Source organism: Triplophysa rosa, linkage group LG14 (genome assembly GCF_024868665.1).
Source record: "Triplophysa rosa linkage group LG14, Trosa_1v2, whole genome shotgun sequence".
NCBI classification, from domain to species: Eukaryota; Metazoa; Chordata; class Actinopteri; order Cypriniformes; family Nemacheilidae; genus Triplophysa; species Triplophysa rosa.
This window is the reverse complement of record NC_079903.1, coordinates 20,000,245-20,017,513: the sequence shown is the minus strand read 5'-3', so window position 1 is coordinate 20,017,513 and position 17,269 is coordinate 20,000,245. Positions and strand designations below refer to the sequence as shown.

The 17,269-nt window shown below is 38.6% G+C and overlaps 3 protein-coding genes across 3 annotated transcripts; all 3 read right to left on the bottom strand.

The window, feature by feature from the left end:
- Nucleotides 1-367: 367 nt before the first annotated feature.
- LOC130565104 (green-sensitive opsin-2-like) lies at nucleotides 368-2,799 on the bottom strand. The gene is made up of 5 exons (XM_057351662.1): nucleotides 2,391-2,799; nucleotides 2,118-2,286; nucleotides 1,758-1,923; nucleotides 983-1,222; nucleotides 368-907 (listed from the first exon to the last, which is right to left on the bottom strand). Exons 1-5 carry the CDS (start codon nucleotides 2,770-2,772, stop codon nucleotides 797-799), a joined length of 1,068 nt encoding a protein of 355 aa, XP_057207645.1. The 5' UTR covers nucleotides 2,773-2,799; the 3' UTR covers nucleotides 368-796.
- Nucleotides 2,800-5,098: 2,299 nt separating this feature from the next.
- msh5 (mutS homolog 5) lies at nucleotides 5,099-13,854 on the bottom strand. Its single transcript, XM_057351661.1, has 24 exons — nucleotides 13,729-13,854; nucleotides 13,527-13,650; nucleotides 13,217-13,297; nucleotides 13,080-13,133; nucleotides 12,804-12,925; nucleotides 12,623-12,729; nucleotides 12,461-12,496; nucleotides 12,300-12,382; nucleotides 11,920-11,965; nucleotides 11,691-11,829; nucleotides 11,294-11,356; nucleotides 11,068-11,196; nucleotides 10,433-10,505; nucleotides 10,081-10,190; nucleotides 9,498-9,578; nucleotides 8,067-8,154; nucleotides 7,788-7,974; nucleotides 7,555-7,681; nucleotides 7,309-7,458; nucleotides 6,907-6,981; nucleotides 6,680-6,823; nucleotides 6,432-6,569; nucleotides 6,239-6,312; nucleotides 5,099-5,656 (listed from the first exon to the last, which is right to left on the bottom strand). The coding sequence occupies exons 1-24, from the start codon at nucleotides 13,807-13,809 to the stop codon at nucleotides 5,545-5,547; spliced, it is 2,424 nt and encodes an 807-aa protein (XP_057207644.1). The 5' UTR covers nucleotides 13,810-13,854; the 3' UTR covers nucleotides 5,099-5,544.
- Nucleotides 13,855-15,022: 1,168 nt separating this feature from the next.
- On the bottom strand, nucleotides 15,023-16,934 carry rps5 (ribosomal protein S5). Its single transcript, XM_057351326.1, has 6 exons — nucleotides 16,827-16,934; nucleotides 16,218-16,325; nucleotides 15,808-16,017; nucleotides 15,485-15,613; nucleotides 15,228-15,326; nucleotides 15,023-15,138 (listed from the first exon to the last, which is right to left on the bottom strand). The coding sequence occupies exons 2-6, from the start codon at nucleotides 16,323-16,325 to the stop codon at nucleotides 15,070-15,072; spliced, it is 615 nt and encodes a 204-aa protein (XP_057207309.1). The 5' UTR covers nucleotides 16,827-16,934; the 3' UTR covers nucleotides 15,023-15,069.
- Between the last annotated feature and the right edge of the window lie 335 nt (nucleotides 16,935-17,269).

The following is a 17,269-nucleotide window of genomic DNA, read 5'->3' as shown; positions in this document are numbered from 1 at the left end:
ATCTTACTAGCGAAAAACTACAATAAAATGAGTGCTGTTATATGGCAAGGCTCTTGCTTTGCTTATAAGTATAATATAAATATTATTCTTCAGTGTGTAACAACTCGTCATACAAATACATTCATACATTTTTAACAATTGGACCTATAGACCAGAATATCATAACTATTTGTAAGCTGTTGTGGAGATGTAGTAAGCATATTTGATATAAGCATCTTTACCCTAGCAACCACAGCATAGCAACAGGCATAAAACCGCCGTTTTAAGTGTTGTGCTGCAGTTATAGTGGCAACCTAATATTTGTGGTTTTGAATTCATGGAACGTTGTTTATTGTGGGAACAATTCACGACACACAAGGCATTTTCGTAAATGCGAGAGTTTATTACTTCCAAATATTTTTTTGTTCTTTTTTTCACATGCTTTGTTAACATACAAAAATATATACAGCGCACAATGCCTTCAACAAACCAGCACGAATTTGCATCAGTTTATCCATAATAGATCAGAGAAGAAAAAAAACAGGGAAATATTCAACAACCTGGCTAGCAATTTGGCAGGAACCCCCACCCCCATGAAGAGCTACAGCCACCAAATACTGTGTGTCCCATTACAATTCTGATGCTCACAGGGTACAGCAATGAATACAAATCTGTGATGAAACAGCAGGAAAACAAATATAAACCCAGGACACAACCATCTGCAAACTCGTGTACTGAGCGAGAAGGTGGGAGTGCATGCAAGGTAAGGAGTTCCAAACGTTCCAGAAAGTCCTTGAGTGGATAGGACTGGAGACTGTTATGCTGGGGACACAGAAGACACTTCTGTCTTGCTGGTGGACACTGAGGACTCCTCATCTCCCATGGGGTTTTTACCGCAGAACAGAGTGGTTAGCATGCAGTTACGGAACTGTGAGGAGACACATGAGGGGGGTTAAAAGATTTTGATTTGACTGAGATGAGTGTTTTTACAAAGTGAGCGTACCTGTTTATTTAGCAGCACATAGATAATGGGGTTATAGATGGAGGAACTCTTGGAGAAGAAGGCGGGAATAGCCATGAACTGGGCTGTGAAAGGTGCTCCTTTGTTGAAAAAGATCCAAGCTGCGACAGTTGCATAAGGGGTCCAGGCCACCAGGAAGCCGAATACCATCAGGATGACCATACGTGTCACTTCCCTCTCAGCCTTCTGTGTGGAGGCTGAATCTTGCTGCTGCGCTGCGGCCTGTCAAGTCATAAAGCGTATATCGACTTGTCTAAACGGTTCTATAAAGAACCTTTAACATCTGAAGAACCTTTCTGTCTCTCAAAAGGTTCTTTGTGGCGAAAAAAGGTTCTTGAGATTATCAAAAGGTAAGAAAGAGATGGTTCCTTAAAGAGCCTTTGACTGAATGGTTCTTTTCCGAACCAAAAATTGTTATTCTATGGCATCGCTGTGAAGAACCTTTTAAGCACCTTGAAAATTCTTTCATCATTTACTCACCCTCATGTCATTTCAAACCTGTATGAGTTTTGTTCCTCTGCAGAGCGCAAAAGAAGATTTTTGGAGAACCAAACAACATTGGCCCCCACGGACTTCCATTCTCGGAATATCTTTTTTTGTGTCATAAACCGGTTTGGAATGACGAGGGTGAATAAATGATGAGAGAATTTGTATTTTAAAGTGAGTTATCTCTTTCATTAGTTCTTTTAACACCAGGTTGGTTTGAAAGACACCAACCCATCGCCATAGAATAAGGAGTGCTTTCAAGATTGCTTACCGCCTTCACTGTGCATACAAGGCGTCCATATGTGAAAAAGATGACGGTGACGGGAATGATAAAGTGGCAAACGAACATGTAGATCACATAGGACTCATTGTTGAATTTAGGGCTGAGTGTGTAGTAGTCTGGTCCACATGAACACTGCAGACCCTCGGGAATGTACCTGCAGAAACACACACGCAGAGTCATATTCACGAACAGACCAGTTTAAGTAGTCATTTAGCATAACATTTTTTCTTTCTTAAGCAAACTGAGAACAAAATATTCAAAATGAAATGAACCCAGCTCAGATCGCTAAGCCACATTCCTGTTCTCTATAATACAAGAACAGAGTTACAAAAAGGACACCATCCTTACCTAGACCAGCCGACAAGTGGTGGAGCAGCACAAGCCATGGCCATGAACCAGGTGAAACCTATTCCTGACATGGCATGTCCTGCAGAGAATTTGAAGCTTCCCATGGGTTTACAGACCACAATGTATCGTTCAATGGCCAGCACCACCAGCGACCAGAGAGCTACCTCACCTGGTGGGGAATCAACTTGATCATTAAATCAACATAATATGAAGTCTAAAATGAAGCCTCTGTTATGTAAAAAGTACAAGCAAGCATCTTTCATCATCACTGACCTCCAAGCGTCGCCATAAAACCTTCAACGGCGCATCCCAAGGGTCCCAGAATGAAGTAGCCGTTGACTGCTGAGGTGATGGTGATGGTGAAGCCGAATAACACCATGATCATCCCCGCGACGGCCAGATTGACCAGGATGAAGTTCAACGGCTGCCGGAGCTTCTTGTGTTGCGCCGTGACCACGAGAGTCAAGCCGTTGATGGGAAAACCTAAACAGATGAGCAAAAACATGTAGAACGCTAGAAATTTGAACTGCCACGGGTCTGCCAGGTAGTACTGCGGGTACAGGAAGGGGTCCCGCACCAGCCCCGTACGGTTACTCAAAGGAATGTAGAAGTTGTCCCCCTCGAAGCCATGAACACCAAGCATGTTTTCAGGCATCTTGACGGTTTGAGTGGTTCTCTGCGCCTCTCCTGACTTTCTGTGAATTCTGAATTGTAAAGGTGGTTTTTATACCTTGAGTAAACGGACTTACAGAGATTAATGGGGAAGGAACGAAATGGGATCAGGATGGACACGCAGAAAGTGACGGAGCTAATCTCATGGCCTCATTAGAAGGTGTGAGACATGCCAAACAATCACCTGTTGAGTCCAACAAGAGATCTGCGGGATTATCACAGCATCTGAAAGAGACTTTATAAGAATCTATAGGTAACATTTGACATTAGTTTCAATGTTTGACACGTTGCATAATAATACTTATGCACTTATGCACAAAACGGTTAAAATAGACAAATATAAATACACCATAGCATGGCCAAAAACAACGTAGTGTTGCCATCAATTAAATCTTTTGAAAAATTAAGCATTTATGTATTGTTCTTAATCGTACTCTTGTTTTGTGAAGACCTCCCAAGCGCTTGTATTTTTCACCAAGACACTAAATCCAGATTGAGTGACCGGCCCTTTTATCATCTTCCTCCACAAATGTCAAATGGCATCGTCTGCCTTCAAAAACTGACAGTAAGTGGCAAAAAATGTGGCCGTGACTTGACAAGGATCCACCTTAAATTACAACAGCAGCACTTAATTGTTGTTCGAAAATAGCACATGATGGGCCATTAATGCGCCAAAAGTGCATTTCCAAACTGCTTTCAAAAACCGGGATAGGCTTATTGTGTGACACCAATATTATATGCCTTCATAATGTCATCCAAATGTCAGATGAACTGTACTTATGGGTCAGGAAGATCAAGACGTGATGGATGAGAGACGTTACGCCTTTTTTTGGGCGGCCTCTTTTTCTATTCACGTTAATGGACTTTGACACCCTCCCTTCGCTGGCGTGTTCCATTCAAAGCTGATACAGAGCAAAAAATAACATGATATTGCTTTTCCTGAAAGCTGAAAAGGTTGCCGAGATCTGTCAAACATGTATATCGTTCAGTGATTTTAAGCAAATATTCATGAGAAAAGATGAATAAATGCAGGTTAAAGTTGCTTTAATCCAACTTCCTCTCTGTCACAATGTGACACGTCCCTTTTGCCAGCGTTCCTCAACCCAATCCTGTTGTCTAATTAGAATTAAGCAGACATCACTTAGAATTTAATGTCTCCCTTCATCTGTACAGTAAATAAGATTTAGGCTGTAGTAAATGTCAAATCATTATAAGTGCTTCTTAAGTTTTGGTCTTATTTGTCAAAGCTGGTTTTGGTGTTTTGGGTTTGCAGCAGATATATTCAGTGTTTGTCAATTATTTCCTTTTACAAAAAATCATTTCCACAGGAAAAAAATCAATTTTTTCAGTTTTTTACTGTACTTCTACATACAAAATATTAGTGTGCCAGTGATTTTGCGTGCATGCAAATGAACAGTAGCAGTTTTCAAGTAAATTTTACATTACATTATCATGCTAAATAATGTAAAGAAAATTCTATGAATATAACATTGATATCTTTAATATTGACTGAGTAATGCCATATCAAAGACTAAAATGATCATCAAAAATGAATGGTTGAAATAATAAACAGTTTTTGCTTTATGTAAGACCTCATCCAATCAGACTGTAGGGTCATATGAAGTATTTAAGAATGCCTAACGCTGCTCAAAATGTGCTACATTACCGACATCTTAAGTGATCTAAATTCATGGTGTCAGTTTTGCTGACGTTGCTGATGGGTTTGTCTTGTCGAAAACAGCATATAATGCTCCTAAAATAAAGGAATTTGACCATAACAATATTCCATTATTTGTTTCCTTGCAGAGTTAACCACACATAAACGAACTGTACATTTATAATCATGGCATAAAAATTGTTTCTTCGTGGCAATAAATGCGTTTCACTTACCTCAGCACAAACAGTCATATCTCACTGCAATAGCAGCACCGCCGCTAGGCGTAGTTAAGTGGACACCAGAATGCTGAATAAATTACTCGAAATGTTATGTTTGTACAAATTATCGGAGGCTGTAAGTGACAGGTACATTGCAGCCAAATCATTTTGTTTTCAGGATTTTGCACTCATTAGATCAGCATGGAAGCTATAATATATCTGGGGTGTTGAGACCGTGAGACAGTTTGGCTCTCTACTCTCCTCAACTAAGTGTAAACTGGATTTTTAGACGTAAATCTAGTGAGTGCCCGTAAAATCTGTCCATATACTGAAACTACTCCACTTCGCCACATGCTTCCGATACTGAAATAAATGATGTGGGTGCTGTGGATGCTTCTCATGGTGGGCTTTCTCTGTCTGCTTGGTGTGCGGAGGATAAGCCTACCAGTGTGATCTTTATAGGTTCTCACACAACAGATGGCTTGAGAACGTAATTCATTTGAGTCTTTTCAATGCTTTGACAAGCAATCATTTGCTCTGAAAACAAGTCAACTCTCTTGAGTGTTAGTGAATTAGTTCAAATACGACTTGAGTTCTGCTAGTTCTATAAATTAGAAAACAATCAAGTACAACAGCCGTTTTGTATATTTTGCTCCTTGAATTACACGGTATTTGCCAAGTGTGCTATATAATGTCATTCAGTAACATTTTGAAACATTCACATTCACAAACGGATATGAAAAGCTGAAACAAACATTTAATTTAAAGATTTAAACTACTAAATGTTGGTTGTTATGAACTGGAAAATAAGTTTGAAGACTTGAAACAACAGCACATTTCCTCACAATGTGAACACACAGTCACTTAGGGTTTGATGTTGTCACAGCACCTCTTCAAGAGTCGGGAGCACCTCGCCTTTCAAATAAGCATCTAGATCAAGTTCAGGATCATCCAGATCAAGGCTGAGGAATTTCTCCACCACCTCAGCACACCTGAATCAGAAAAGACAATAAATATTCAAAGCCAAACAGTGTGCTTTGGTTTCTAATGACACACATCCGTTGATTTTCAGCATTTAGGGCACCCCAAAAAAAGTCCACAGGACCTTCATAGCACTCCTAAGAGGTGACAACCCTGTTCCTATAACTGTGTACAAAACATTCCCACGCTTCCCCAGCAACCTTTTTTGAAGTGAACCAATCCACCCTCCATCAGCAAAGTGTAACAAATGTGTACTATTTGTGTGATTGTGCTTTGTACTTGCATTTCAATAGCTAACTAGATTTACATAATTTTATGACAGGTTATAGACCACAGCACAATTTGTAAAAACTGGTCCAGAAGCACTTCCTGTATTATATATATATATATATACTGTATATATATATATATATATATAAATGAAATAAATATATATATTGTTTCTGGTATAAATGATCTGTGAGTATTGTGTTGAAATGTTTGTGTAGTGTTAAAAATTGAAACAGGAAGTTCTTCTGGACCAGCCCTGTTTACGTCATCTTAAGTGGTCTATTTCATCATCATAAGAATGATGCTGTTTTTCTCTGTAGTACCTGCTGTACTGTTCATCTGCAGAGGGACTGTCCATCTTTCTGATTGTACTTCCTGTTCTGTACAACTCCGATACCTGCATAGTAGATTTAGAAGGAAAAATGTCCCTAGTGTCAAAACGGGAATGAATGAAAAATACTAAGCAAGCAAACACTTGGTTAAATGGAACAAAGTCATTTTCAGTCAATGTCATACCTCCACTCCTCTCTTGACCATGGCAGGGGGAACACCTGCCAGAGTGGCGATATTAGCTGCGCAACTCGACTGGCAAATGCCGTTTCTGACTTGGTATAAAAACACCAGCTCTTCTCCTTCTATAGCCGTCTCTAGAGTCTGTCAAACAAAGAATCTACTATACTGCACTGCGTAAGAAATCCGATGGAAATGAAAGAGATCTGTTGTTTTAATATGAGAATACTGTATAGGAAACTAAATCCGGGCACCAATAAAGAGAGCAGTGGGGAATCAGGGAGCAAACCCAGCTGTATGAGGCTGTGGAAGTTTGTTGCCAGGAGTAAGTGAGGACACTCCGACCCACGACGCAACCAGTGACTGAAACATGCGGTCAGGAGAGACAATCCATCCACCTGCATCACACATACACATTGTTTCATGATATTTGTAAGAATCTAAAATCTATTCTAAATGGTGCAATGTTTTACACGCTTACTGTGTTTGTTCCCTTGCCAAATTCATCTACCAAAACAAGAGAATTACCAGTGCTGTTGTTCAAGGAATGAGCCATCTAAAATGAAAACCATGTATCGAAATTACTGGGAAACATTTAAATAATGATATCACAATTCAGTAGTAAAATATTTGAATGACATCATCAACAGCATCTTCTACAGGATCTGTATGAAACGGGTGTGAATGTACACCATTTAGTGAATATCGCTAATACGGTTATTTTCTCTGTGCTTAAAAGAAAACAAGGGGTCCAATTTCAAAATTTGGAAAAATCTATCACATGCATCCACAAAACTAAACATGTCTGGTATGTTGTGACAGATTATGTTATCACCTGGGACAGATGTTACAGCGCTTATGTTTGTTTATTAAGGTGATTTACCTGGTTCAGATCTATCATGAAGGTACTCAGACCCACTGACACAGACTCACGGCTCTGCATACGAGTAAAGATTGCATCCACCAGCCCAATCTCTGCCTCTTTAGCAGGTACGTCTGAGCCGATCAGGGCCATGAACACGATCAGACCCACCTACATAAAACAACCAGAATAAGTCACTGATGAAACACCTGCATACACTGACTATACTCAGGACTATGTGTTTTACGTGACATCCGTATTGCTCGCCTGTTTGAGGTAGATGCTCTTGCCCGAAGAGTTTGGGCCAGTGATCATTTTTACTTTGCCGTCAGTTTCAGAGCTGATGTAAGTGTTTGATACAAACACAGGAGTACACAGCTCCAATAAAGGATGTCTGACATAGAAAAACAGATAAAGAGAGGAGCTTGAAAAGGGCAGTTTATGCCAAATTAGTGAGATTTGTAAAGCCTCTAATAGAGTGTAAATCCTGTAATGTGCACCGTGACTCAATCAAGGCCAGCCTATGGTTCGGTGTCAGGGTTGGACAGCAGTAGCTGTGGTCCTGTGAGGCCTGAGCCAGAGCAATTAAACAGTCCAGCTCGGCACACAGGTTCATGACATTGTAAAGACAGCCGCTCCGCTGGAGCACGGCGGCCTGAAGATCCCTCATTACAGCCATCTCCAAATCTGCATACACAGTTATGTACACATTTTGTGTATTTATTGCGAGAACTGAAGAAAAGCAAGAAAGAAAGAAATGGAGAGAGCAAGAGTGAGACCTATGATGTCACAATGCAGATCTCCCAGCATGTTGTCCAGCTCTTTGGTCCGGGCACTGCGGTAATGCAGTCGGTCCTCCGATAGAAACTGAGAATGAAAACAAAAAATAAGCTCTTGCCAATCCCTTTAAAGACATACAAAGCATTAATGAATCATTATAATTTTTTTACTTAATTTTACAGGCAATAACAGTGCATAATACAATAGATTGTTATTTGTTTTAAATACCAGCGATTGCAAGGCAGCAAAAGAATATGTTAAGGTTTAAAGTCCCCGTGAACCGGAAGTTGCGATAGCTTTTACTTCCGTATTTTGACACATTTCTGAGTGAAATGGAATTTCTAATGAGGAAAAATAGTGGCCGTGGCTTTCATCTTTCTCTGCGATTTGATTGGATGTATAAAAACAGCCGTTGCATTTTTTAAATGGAACTGGCAGCAACTGACAGTTGGAGGGGAGGAGTTAACAAATGCTCCGCCCAAGCCGTCTAACATATGTCATTTAAGATGGATAGTGGTTACAGGAAGGAAGTGCATTTTCAGATTTTAACTAAAGATTATGAGGGCACACGATTTTTAAAAAGAGAATGACCCACATTGATAAACTATTTACGATAAACGTTGCATTATTTCATGAAAAATAGGCATTGTGATTTTTCATTTCACTGGGACTTTAAGGTAAGCTCTGGGTTTTAAGCTTTGGTTCTGCGTAAATGAAATGCAGCATTCGCTATGCCGTTGTCATGACACCCAGTACTTGTTTTCCGTGAGCTCCTCACAAGAATCAATACATAGTCCCTGTGCAGTGTAAACTATAGGGCACACTTCAATATGCAAATATTTAATTATTGCTGTCTGTTACACTATGACCGCTGAACACTTTGTCATTACAACACAACAGGAGATTTTTGATATTTCAAAGTATAATACTTTAGGGGTTTTTGTCACACCGGCCAATAGTGGACCATAAATACATCTTATTAGGCATGAAACTGCTTTTGTATTCATTATTCACCACATCGGCCTATGAGAGGAGATATGAAAACTGAATATGAAAAATATCAAGTATAATTTTTTTTTGTCAGATTAATGCGTTGGTGCAGGGAATATTCCACAAATGTGTCACCACAAAAAAAAACATTTGATGGTAAAACTTAAAGAAAAGTAAAACTGAAGTAGAAAGTTTATGTTACATATAGGTGAGGCTCAAAGATTTCAGTTAAACCTTGTATTATGTTGCAGTTCCTAATAAAGTTACTTGCCAATTGGCAAGCAAATGTCTTTTTACTCACCAGAGCCATTTTACTTGCTTTTGGCACTTGGCTGGTGTTAATTTTGGCTAATGAACAGACCCCTAACCAGAATGCTTCGGAATTATCAATATACCGCTCTCTTTCAAGCACTGTTATGAAAAAACGCTGGCATACTCACAACAAAGTCAAGACCATCAATTTCATAGCTCTGTTTATCCAGCATGGTGGGTAATCTTGGCACTGACAGTAAAAATCCAATCTGTTATCCAACACAAAATCAAATTCCAAAATCATTTACTGTATATTGCCGTCAACACCCATGAAAACATATAAAGGACTTATCTGCTATTAAATTACGGCATCGCTAAAATATGCTAGCATTTTTACAACCTGTTCTTTCTATAATTTCAACGAGAATGGAAAGTCTTACAGTGGTAATAAAAATCCTGTTTAATTCCTAAATGTGCAGAGAATACGAAAGGTTAATTCTCCACCAAAGTGAAAACACTGTGGCTCTATCGTCATATTCTATCATTGCTTGTCATAAAGAGACATTGGCATGCTTTAATTACAAGCTGGGACAATCTGGGGTCAGGGGTCTTGCTCAGGGGCACAGTAGTGACGTGACTGACACTTCATTTATTGGGTCATTTCAACATAGAATTGAACCCGCAACCTTCATGTTAACAGCTCAGGGTCTCAACCATTAGATTTCAGGTCTCAATGTAATGAATGGAGAGCAGCGGTAATCACATCCACACCAGAGGGAGGTAGATGACACTACAGGTGGCGAAACGAGGGTCCAGGTTCTCCAGCTCAGCATGAGCCACGTCTGTGAGGAAATCTGGCAGACCCATCATCCTTCTTTTCTCTAAGAAGAGAATAGAAAACAAATATAAATTGTATAACCATTCATTCATACACTTCCCGATTTAAGGCTGCTGAAATTTTCAGGCTCAAAGTGAGAAAAAAAATGTATCGTAACAATTTATTGGCTGTATTTTCACTGTTAATATAGTTATATTTTATTTGTAATAGCTATGGCTACCAATATATGGTTCACATTTGGTTACTATTCCATCAAAAACAAAAAAGCCATGGGATACCACTCACTCTCGTCAATAACAGGGTTGATGTTCTGCCTAACAATAAATCGGTTCTCGGCTATACTTGCCTCGAAGTCCACCTGCAATGAAAAACAAAAATTCAATTACAATAACTCAGGAAGAATTTATCATACATTTCAATGCAAACAATAACTGAAACATGAGTTAGATGCAGTTGTTAAAGGCACAGTTCACCCAAAAATAAATATTCTGTCGTCATTTACTCACCCTCGAGTTGTTGCAAATCTGTATAAATTTCTTTGTTCCGATGAACACAGAGAAAGATATTTGGAAGAATGCTTATAACCAAACAGTTCTTGGCCACCATTGACTACCATAGTAGGAAAATGACAATGGTAGTCATAAGTGCCCCAGAACTGTTTGTTTTCCTACATTCTTCCAAATATCTTCTTTTGTGTTCAACAGAACAGAGAAATTTATAAAAAAGAAGAATATTTACCTACTATGGTAGTCAATGGTGGCCAAGAACTGTTTGGATACAAGCATTCTTCCGAATATCTTTCTCTGTGTTCATCAGAACAAAGAAATGTATATAGATTTGAAACAACTTGAGGGTGAGTAAATTAAGACAGCACATGTTCCTTTAACAAGTGTTAAATGCATTGCTCCATGTCTTCTCACCACTTTACTGATATATGTGGCGATGTAGAAAAGATCATCGGTGAAGTTTCCGCTGATTTCACTGAAAAGTTGAATGTTTTGGGGCAGAGAGCGAACGGTGTCCATAATGCACACTCCACTGTACACTGTCTGAAAACAGAGAAACACAGTGGACAACAAAACAAGATGTCCGACTCTCTGCAGGAGACACACAGCCACAGTCAATCTGAGTGTTTTGTGAGCACACCTTGTATAGACTTTGCCAGTCGATGACTTTTGTGTTAGAGAGGGACATTCTCTGCAGCAGAGTCTGTATAAAAAAAGCTTTCATTTTCAAGAGACAATAAATAGCCTTTAATAACATAATCAAAACGCCCCCATAGCCATGTTGTATAAATATGCCTGTAAACACTTTTTTGCTAACAAGACATCAAGAGCATAAGCTATAAAGAAAACCTGATGAAAACTTTAAACATTGGCTTATTAAGTTTCACAAAGGTTTAATGAGGAGGCGATAACCGTGACGGATTGGATCTTTCAATCATTTGGATGGCAACTTCTAATGTTGCTCTGTTTTATTAAGAATCAATCATAAACTATAATAATTATAATGTTTTAGACACAAACATCACTATAAAGTGTACCGAGATGCTCTTGATATTCCGCAGGCAGCTCTGTAGTGTCTTGAGTTCGCTAAAGTTACGAGGGGATGTAAAGAAACGGATCACCTCCTGACGCCTCTCCAGCACATTTAGATCTCTAGTAGGTCTGTGGAACCAATGTCTGAGTGGAGAAAATATTTTTCTTGTAGTTTTGAGACTACACACCTTTTAAACATGTTAGATTGTCTGTTATTAAATTAGGAACTTTTACCGTAAAAGCAAAGACCCAGACCTGCTTCGACAGCAATTCAGTACACCTGCAAAAAAAGAATGCCAGCATAACTTTCCCATAATGCATTTGTCAAAAAGACATTTTTACCCAAAAATGAATGCTCCGCCCTTATTTATCTTGTATGGAGATTTACCAGAATTTGGCATTTAATATTTTATGCTCTTTAATATTCAATATTAAACATTTTTAATATTTGTCATCAAAATATGAGTTTGGAATAAGAAGCGAGAGAGCAAAGAATGACTGAATTTTCATTTTTGGGTGGACTCTAGCACCGCAAACAAGAACTTTCAGTAATGTAGTGACATCAGAGATGTTGTTATCGTACTGTAAACACCCCACAGAATAAAGTGTTTTACCGTAAAGACTCATTCCTTCTTTCTCTCCTGACTGCAGTTTATAAACTGAAGGATGCAGCTCAGATTTAAAGATCTGCAGGGCACTAAAAATAGTGTGAACAGTGTGAAACACTCGAACAAATGGAGAGGTGATATCTCATTAACATATTCATAAGACCAACCTGTATGTGTCTCTGTCAATGTATACAATATCTTTCCTGTGACATAAAAAGTTTCAAATTCAACATAAACTGGGTAACAACTGCAATGTTTACGAGCACACTAGAATATAGATACATTTAGGACATATATGAATATGTGGTTGATGTACGTGAATGTCTTACAGTGTGTAGGCCAGAATCTGAAATATGGGAACACCCACAGTGTCATCCAACTCTAGGCCAACTCTCCTTCTTTCCACACACTTCAACAGTCCTCCTATAGACCTCACCTACGAGTGAAAGATCATGTTGTGCCCATTCATTTACCCTGCAATGATATTTCTCCAGCATAAAACACACTCACCATCAGCACTGAGTTTAAAGGGATACAGGAGGAGAGATAGGGAATTTTCTCACTCTCTGTGATAGAAGGAGGGAGAAACGGGAGCTGTGCTGTGAGGAGTCGCTGCTTGCTCAACTCTAAACCTGCAGAGGGCAGGAGAGAGTTATTTCTTGATACTATGTCTCACTAACAGTCAAGCACACATTACATTTTGTTTTATGCTGTAAAAACACAACACAATTTTACATTTTAAGAATCATGATAAAGAACAGAATACAACTATTTCTAATGGCTCACCAAAATTGGCACTTGGAAATATGACCACTTCAGGTCTATAATCTGGATTTAATTCTGAAATGGAGGGGAACCTCAATTAGACAAGGGTTTGATAACAGTCGTTAAAATTATTATTCAAATTACTTGTAAGATTTTACCAAGTTTTTCAATGAACTGGGTCAAGCTGTTCTCCTGTTTGGCACTTGTAATTATGACAGCTGGACTCAGTTCCTGTATGACTGAAACAGTCATTCAGTCATTGTGAAAACAAAAAAAACACACTGGCCACATCATATACTACTGACACGTATACCGTACATTAACCAAATCAAATTTTCAATGTTCGAGAATAATCAAAAACAAAGATTCTGCCAGATAAAACCAACAGACCCTATAAATGCATAATGAATGAAATAGAGAGAGAGAAAATGTAAGGGTGAGAGTAAATGTATGTGTGTGGTGCAGTACCTCTATCTAACAGCTGGAGTTCGCTGTTTTCCATCGTGTCCGGCATGAAATGCAGAGTACAATCACTGTTGTCATAGTAACTCAGTCCAATATGGCTTTGCTGAACAAACACACTCAGAAAAATCTAAAATAAAACAATGTTTTTGACACAATGAAGTGCTTTATAAACGAGTTATTAATTAAAATACTAATAATTATTTACCTCATGACTTTCTTCATCATCATCTCCATCTACACTCACATCTCTAAATTCTACTTCTTGTGAAACACTGCTTTCAGACATATTTTACTGTATAAAAAATTCAGTTAAAGTTTGTATTTTTTTTAATAGTTTACATTTCCTTAAAAGATTTTCCTGACACTACAATAAAGTACTTTAGACCTTCAAATCCGTTGCAAGCTGTTCTTGAGGGCGGATGAATAAACTGTTGTGTTTTTCTAACCGATTTAATCAGTAAATCTGAGGAAGCCGAAGCGCGCGTCACACCTGAGGTAATTCTCTGAAGAAGTTTCTCAAATCGAGCAAAGGTATTAACGAAGTTTTCACCAAATATAATTGACACCAACCCGCTTGTAGATGTTTATACAAACCTAAAATAATCGATTAATTGCTTGGTATGAATGTTTTTTTAATATAAGAGCACGCTAGACGTCTGTCTTGTTTCGTCCTCGGTCCACAAGCAGGCGCCTCACAAACGTGTCCCACCAAACAACGCATGCGCGCGCACGGTTTGCTTTTTACAGCATAATTATTTCACAGGCACAATTGTTATGGTCAAACACGTACCTAAAAATCATTACTGCACAAGAAAAAGTATAGTCCCTGGTGGGGCACAATTGAAATTTTATATTAAGTATTCTAGAAGTTAATAAAACGGCAACTATCAAATACGGTGCATTTTTTATTTAACAGACACATGATTTCCTCCCCCAGTAGCACTTGTATTTTCCACATAATCTGCAGAAAGTGGTGTAAGCAGGTCAATTTTGTCAGTATAGGAAACACAAAATAGTGGTTTGCACACTAGTGGACCCCCCCAAAAATTTTTGAAAATAAGAACACAGCTCTTCTCATACAAGACAATCTCAAAATCTCCTGTTAAAAACACAACACAGAAATAAACACATGCATACAATTTTTCCCAGAACTGAAAAATAAACATTGTTTTTTTTCTGTAAACTCAAGATGAGATAATTTGAAGAATTTAGGAAAACAAACAGTTCTAGGGCACCTCTGACTACCATTTAATTTCTCCTACTATGGTAGTCAATGTCCCAGAACTGAAAATTGCTAACATTCTTCCAAATATCCTTCTCTGTGTTCATCAGACCGAAGTAATTTATACAGGTATGAAATGACACGAGGGTAAGCAAACGATAATTAAATCACTTGTTATAATTTGATTCTGTGGCAAATTAGCAGCACACCAATAAGTGAAGCACTTGCGTTCCGAATGAACATTGCTTTTAAAATGGATAAAACACACGAGACCGTGTAAGTTTCATTTGTCCTTTATTGTAATGCAACAATAGAAAATGGAGATTAGCGGTTAGACTTGGCCACTCTCTCCAGCTCATCTTTCTTCTTGATGGCGTAAGAGTTGGAGGAACCCTGAAATGAACAAAAAACAAACAATTAGAGCAAAAATAAAGACAATCTAAAGGTTGGTATCAAGTAAAATCCTAGATTGTTTATTTCACCTTTGCAGCATTGATGAGCTCATCAGCAAGACATTCTGCAATGGTCTTGATGTTTCTGAAAGCAGCTTCTCTTGCACCCGTGCAGAGCAGCCAGATGGCCTAAAACCAACAGAGCACATGAAAAGATCATGTCATTGCTAACACACTATAAACTTCACCAGGCACTTCTGTGCTGCAGTGTTTCTGAAAATGCACTTTAAAAAAAAACTGACCAAAACATTTCCAAGTTTGTAAAAGAGTAAGTGTAAAAGTCTGACCTGGTTGACTCTACGCAGAGGGGACACATCAACAGCCTGTCTCCTCACGGTTCCAGCACGTCCGATGCGAGTGGAATCCTCACGAGGGCCACTGTTGATGATGGCGTTCACCAGAATTTGCAGGGGATTCTGGGAAAGAGATTAATAGCCAAAGTATAACTTGAAGCCATTCAAAATCTACAAGAAATGGTCTTCTATTACCACAGTAAATCTATTTTGCAAAGCTTTCATCTTCATAAACCACATTCTCATTTTTATAAAAGAGAAAAACTTATGAGCTTCTTTGCAACATTGAAACCAAATCACAAAATTAGCTTCCTCACCTCACCGGTGAGCAGGTGGATGATCTCAAAGGCATGTTTCACGATGCGAACGGTCAGCAGTTTCTTGCCGTTGTTGCGTCCATGCATCATCATGGAGTTAGTGACACGCTCCACGATGGGACACTGAGCCTTACGGAAACGCTTGGCTGCGTATCTGCCGCTTGAGTGGGGGAGGTATTTGGCATATTTCTCCTTTACGGCAATGTAATCCTATAGAAAAAATATGCGTCACGTTAATCTTCTTGGGTGATCTATTCAAAACTTGTATTTTGTAAATTTGTATTTTCGAGCATTTACGTATGTGTCTGGTTCCTAATCAACATACAAGTATAGTCAAACATAACCTTAAAAGAATTGACATAAACAGGCATTAAGCAAGGCAAAAATAAGCTATGGGGTTTATTACGTACCTGCAGGGAGATGTCATTGATCTGCACATCTTCTGTGCTCCATTTGCCAAAAAGTTTGATTTCTGGTGTCTCGGCAACAGCCGGAGTAGCCTCCCAGTCTTCTGCCATCTATTAAAAAGAGAAAGAAAAAACATCATCAGTGACGGACACTTCCGTTTCATTTACTAAATTAATAACATTATTCACACAAAAAAATGAAATATGAGAGTAATAACTTCTAATAATCAACGATTACGGTATATGGACACATGGACCTATAGACATCTTACTTGAGCCTCACTCGGCGGAGTCACAACCGATACTAACTACGGTCTATACGTTTCAAATATGACCAAATTTGTGCCAAACATTCCTAGTTCAACCAGTCAACATAACTTAAATAAACCCAATATACGAAGAGTGAGGTGTCACAAATGTGAGATCGCTCATATTGTCTGTACTGCGGATTTATGGAACGTTTCTGAAATTCATTAAAATAATCTTTCCAACAGATCACACATCACATGAAATGGTCATATCATACATAAAGAACTCTTAACTATCCGGTATGTCTATTTCGAGGTGTGTAGGAACGGTGAAAACGTTTTAGAATGGGGTTTTAATCGTTACCTTCGCAGCGTGTGTGTGTATGGCGCACTCGAGCAGGCGGAAAGGAAGAACGACACGAGGCCGGAGAAAAAAATCACTTCCGCTCAATCCACTTCCAGATCGGAGTCTTCTTCGTCGAGCGTCAATAAAATTAAATGTTGAATTGGCGCCACCTGCTGTTTAAATGTTTTTACATCAATGCATTTGTTGGATGCCAAGTTTATTGCTAGATGATTTAGAAGATATTGTTTTGTCAAGTTATTCAAAAATAACTTGACATCTTCAGTAGATAGAAGATACAGTTATCTTTAATCTTGTGCAACAGTAGATGTGTACCGTTATTTAGTTAGTTACTACATTATTTAGCCAGCAGAGAGCGGTAAAGAATTGATACTGTGCTTAACAAACCTCATGACATGCCAAATTAAAAATGAAGGTTGCCTAAAATATGAACATGTAAATGT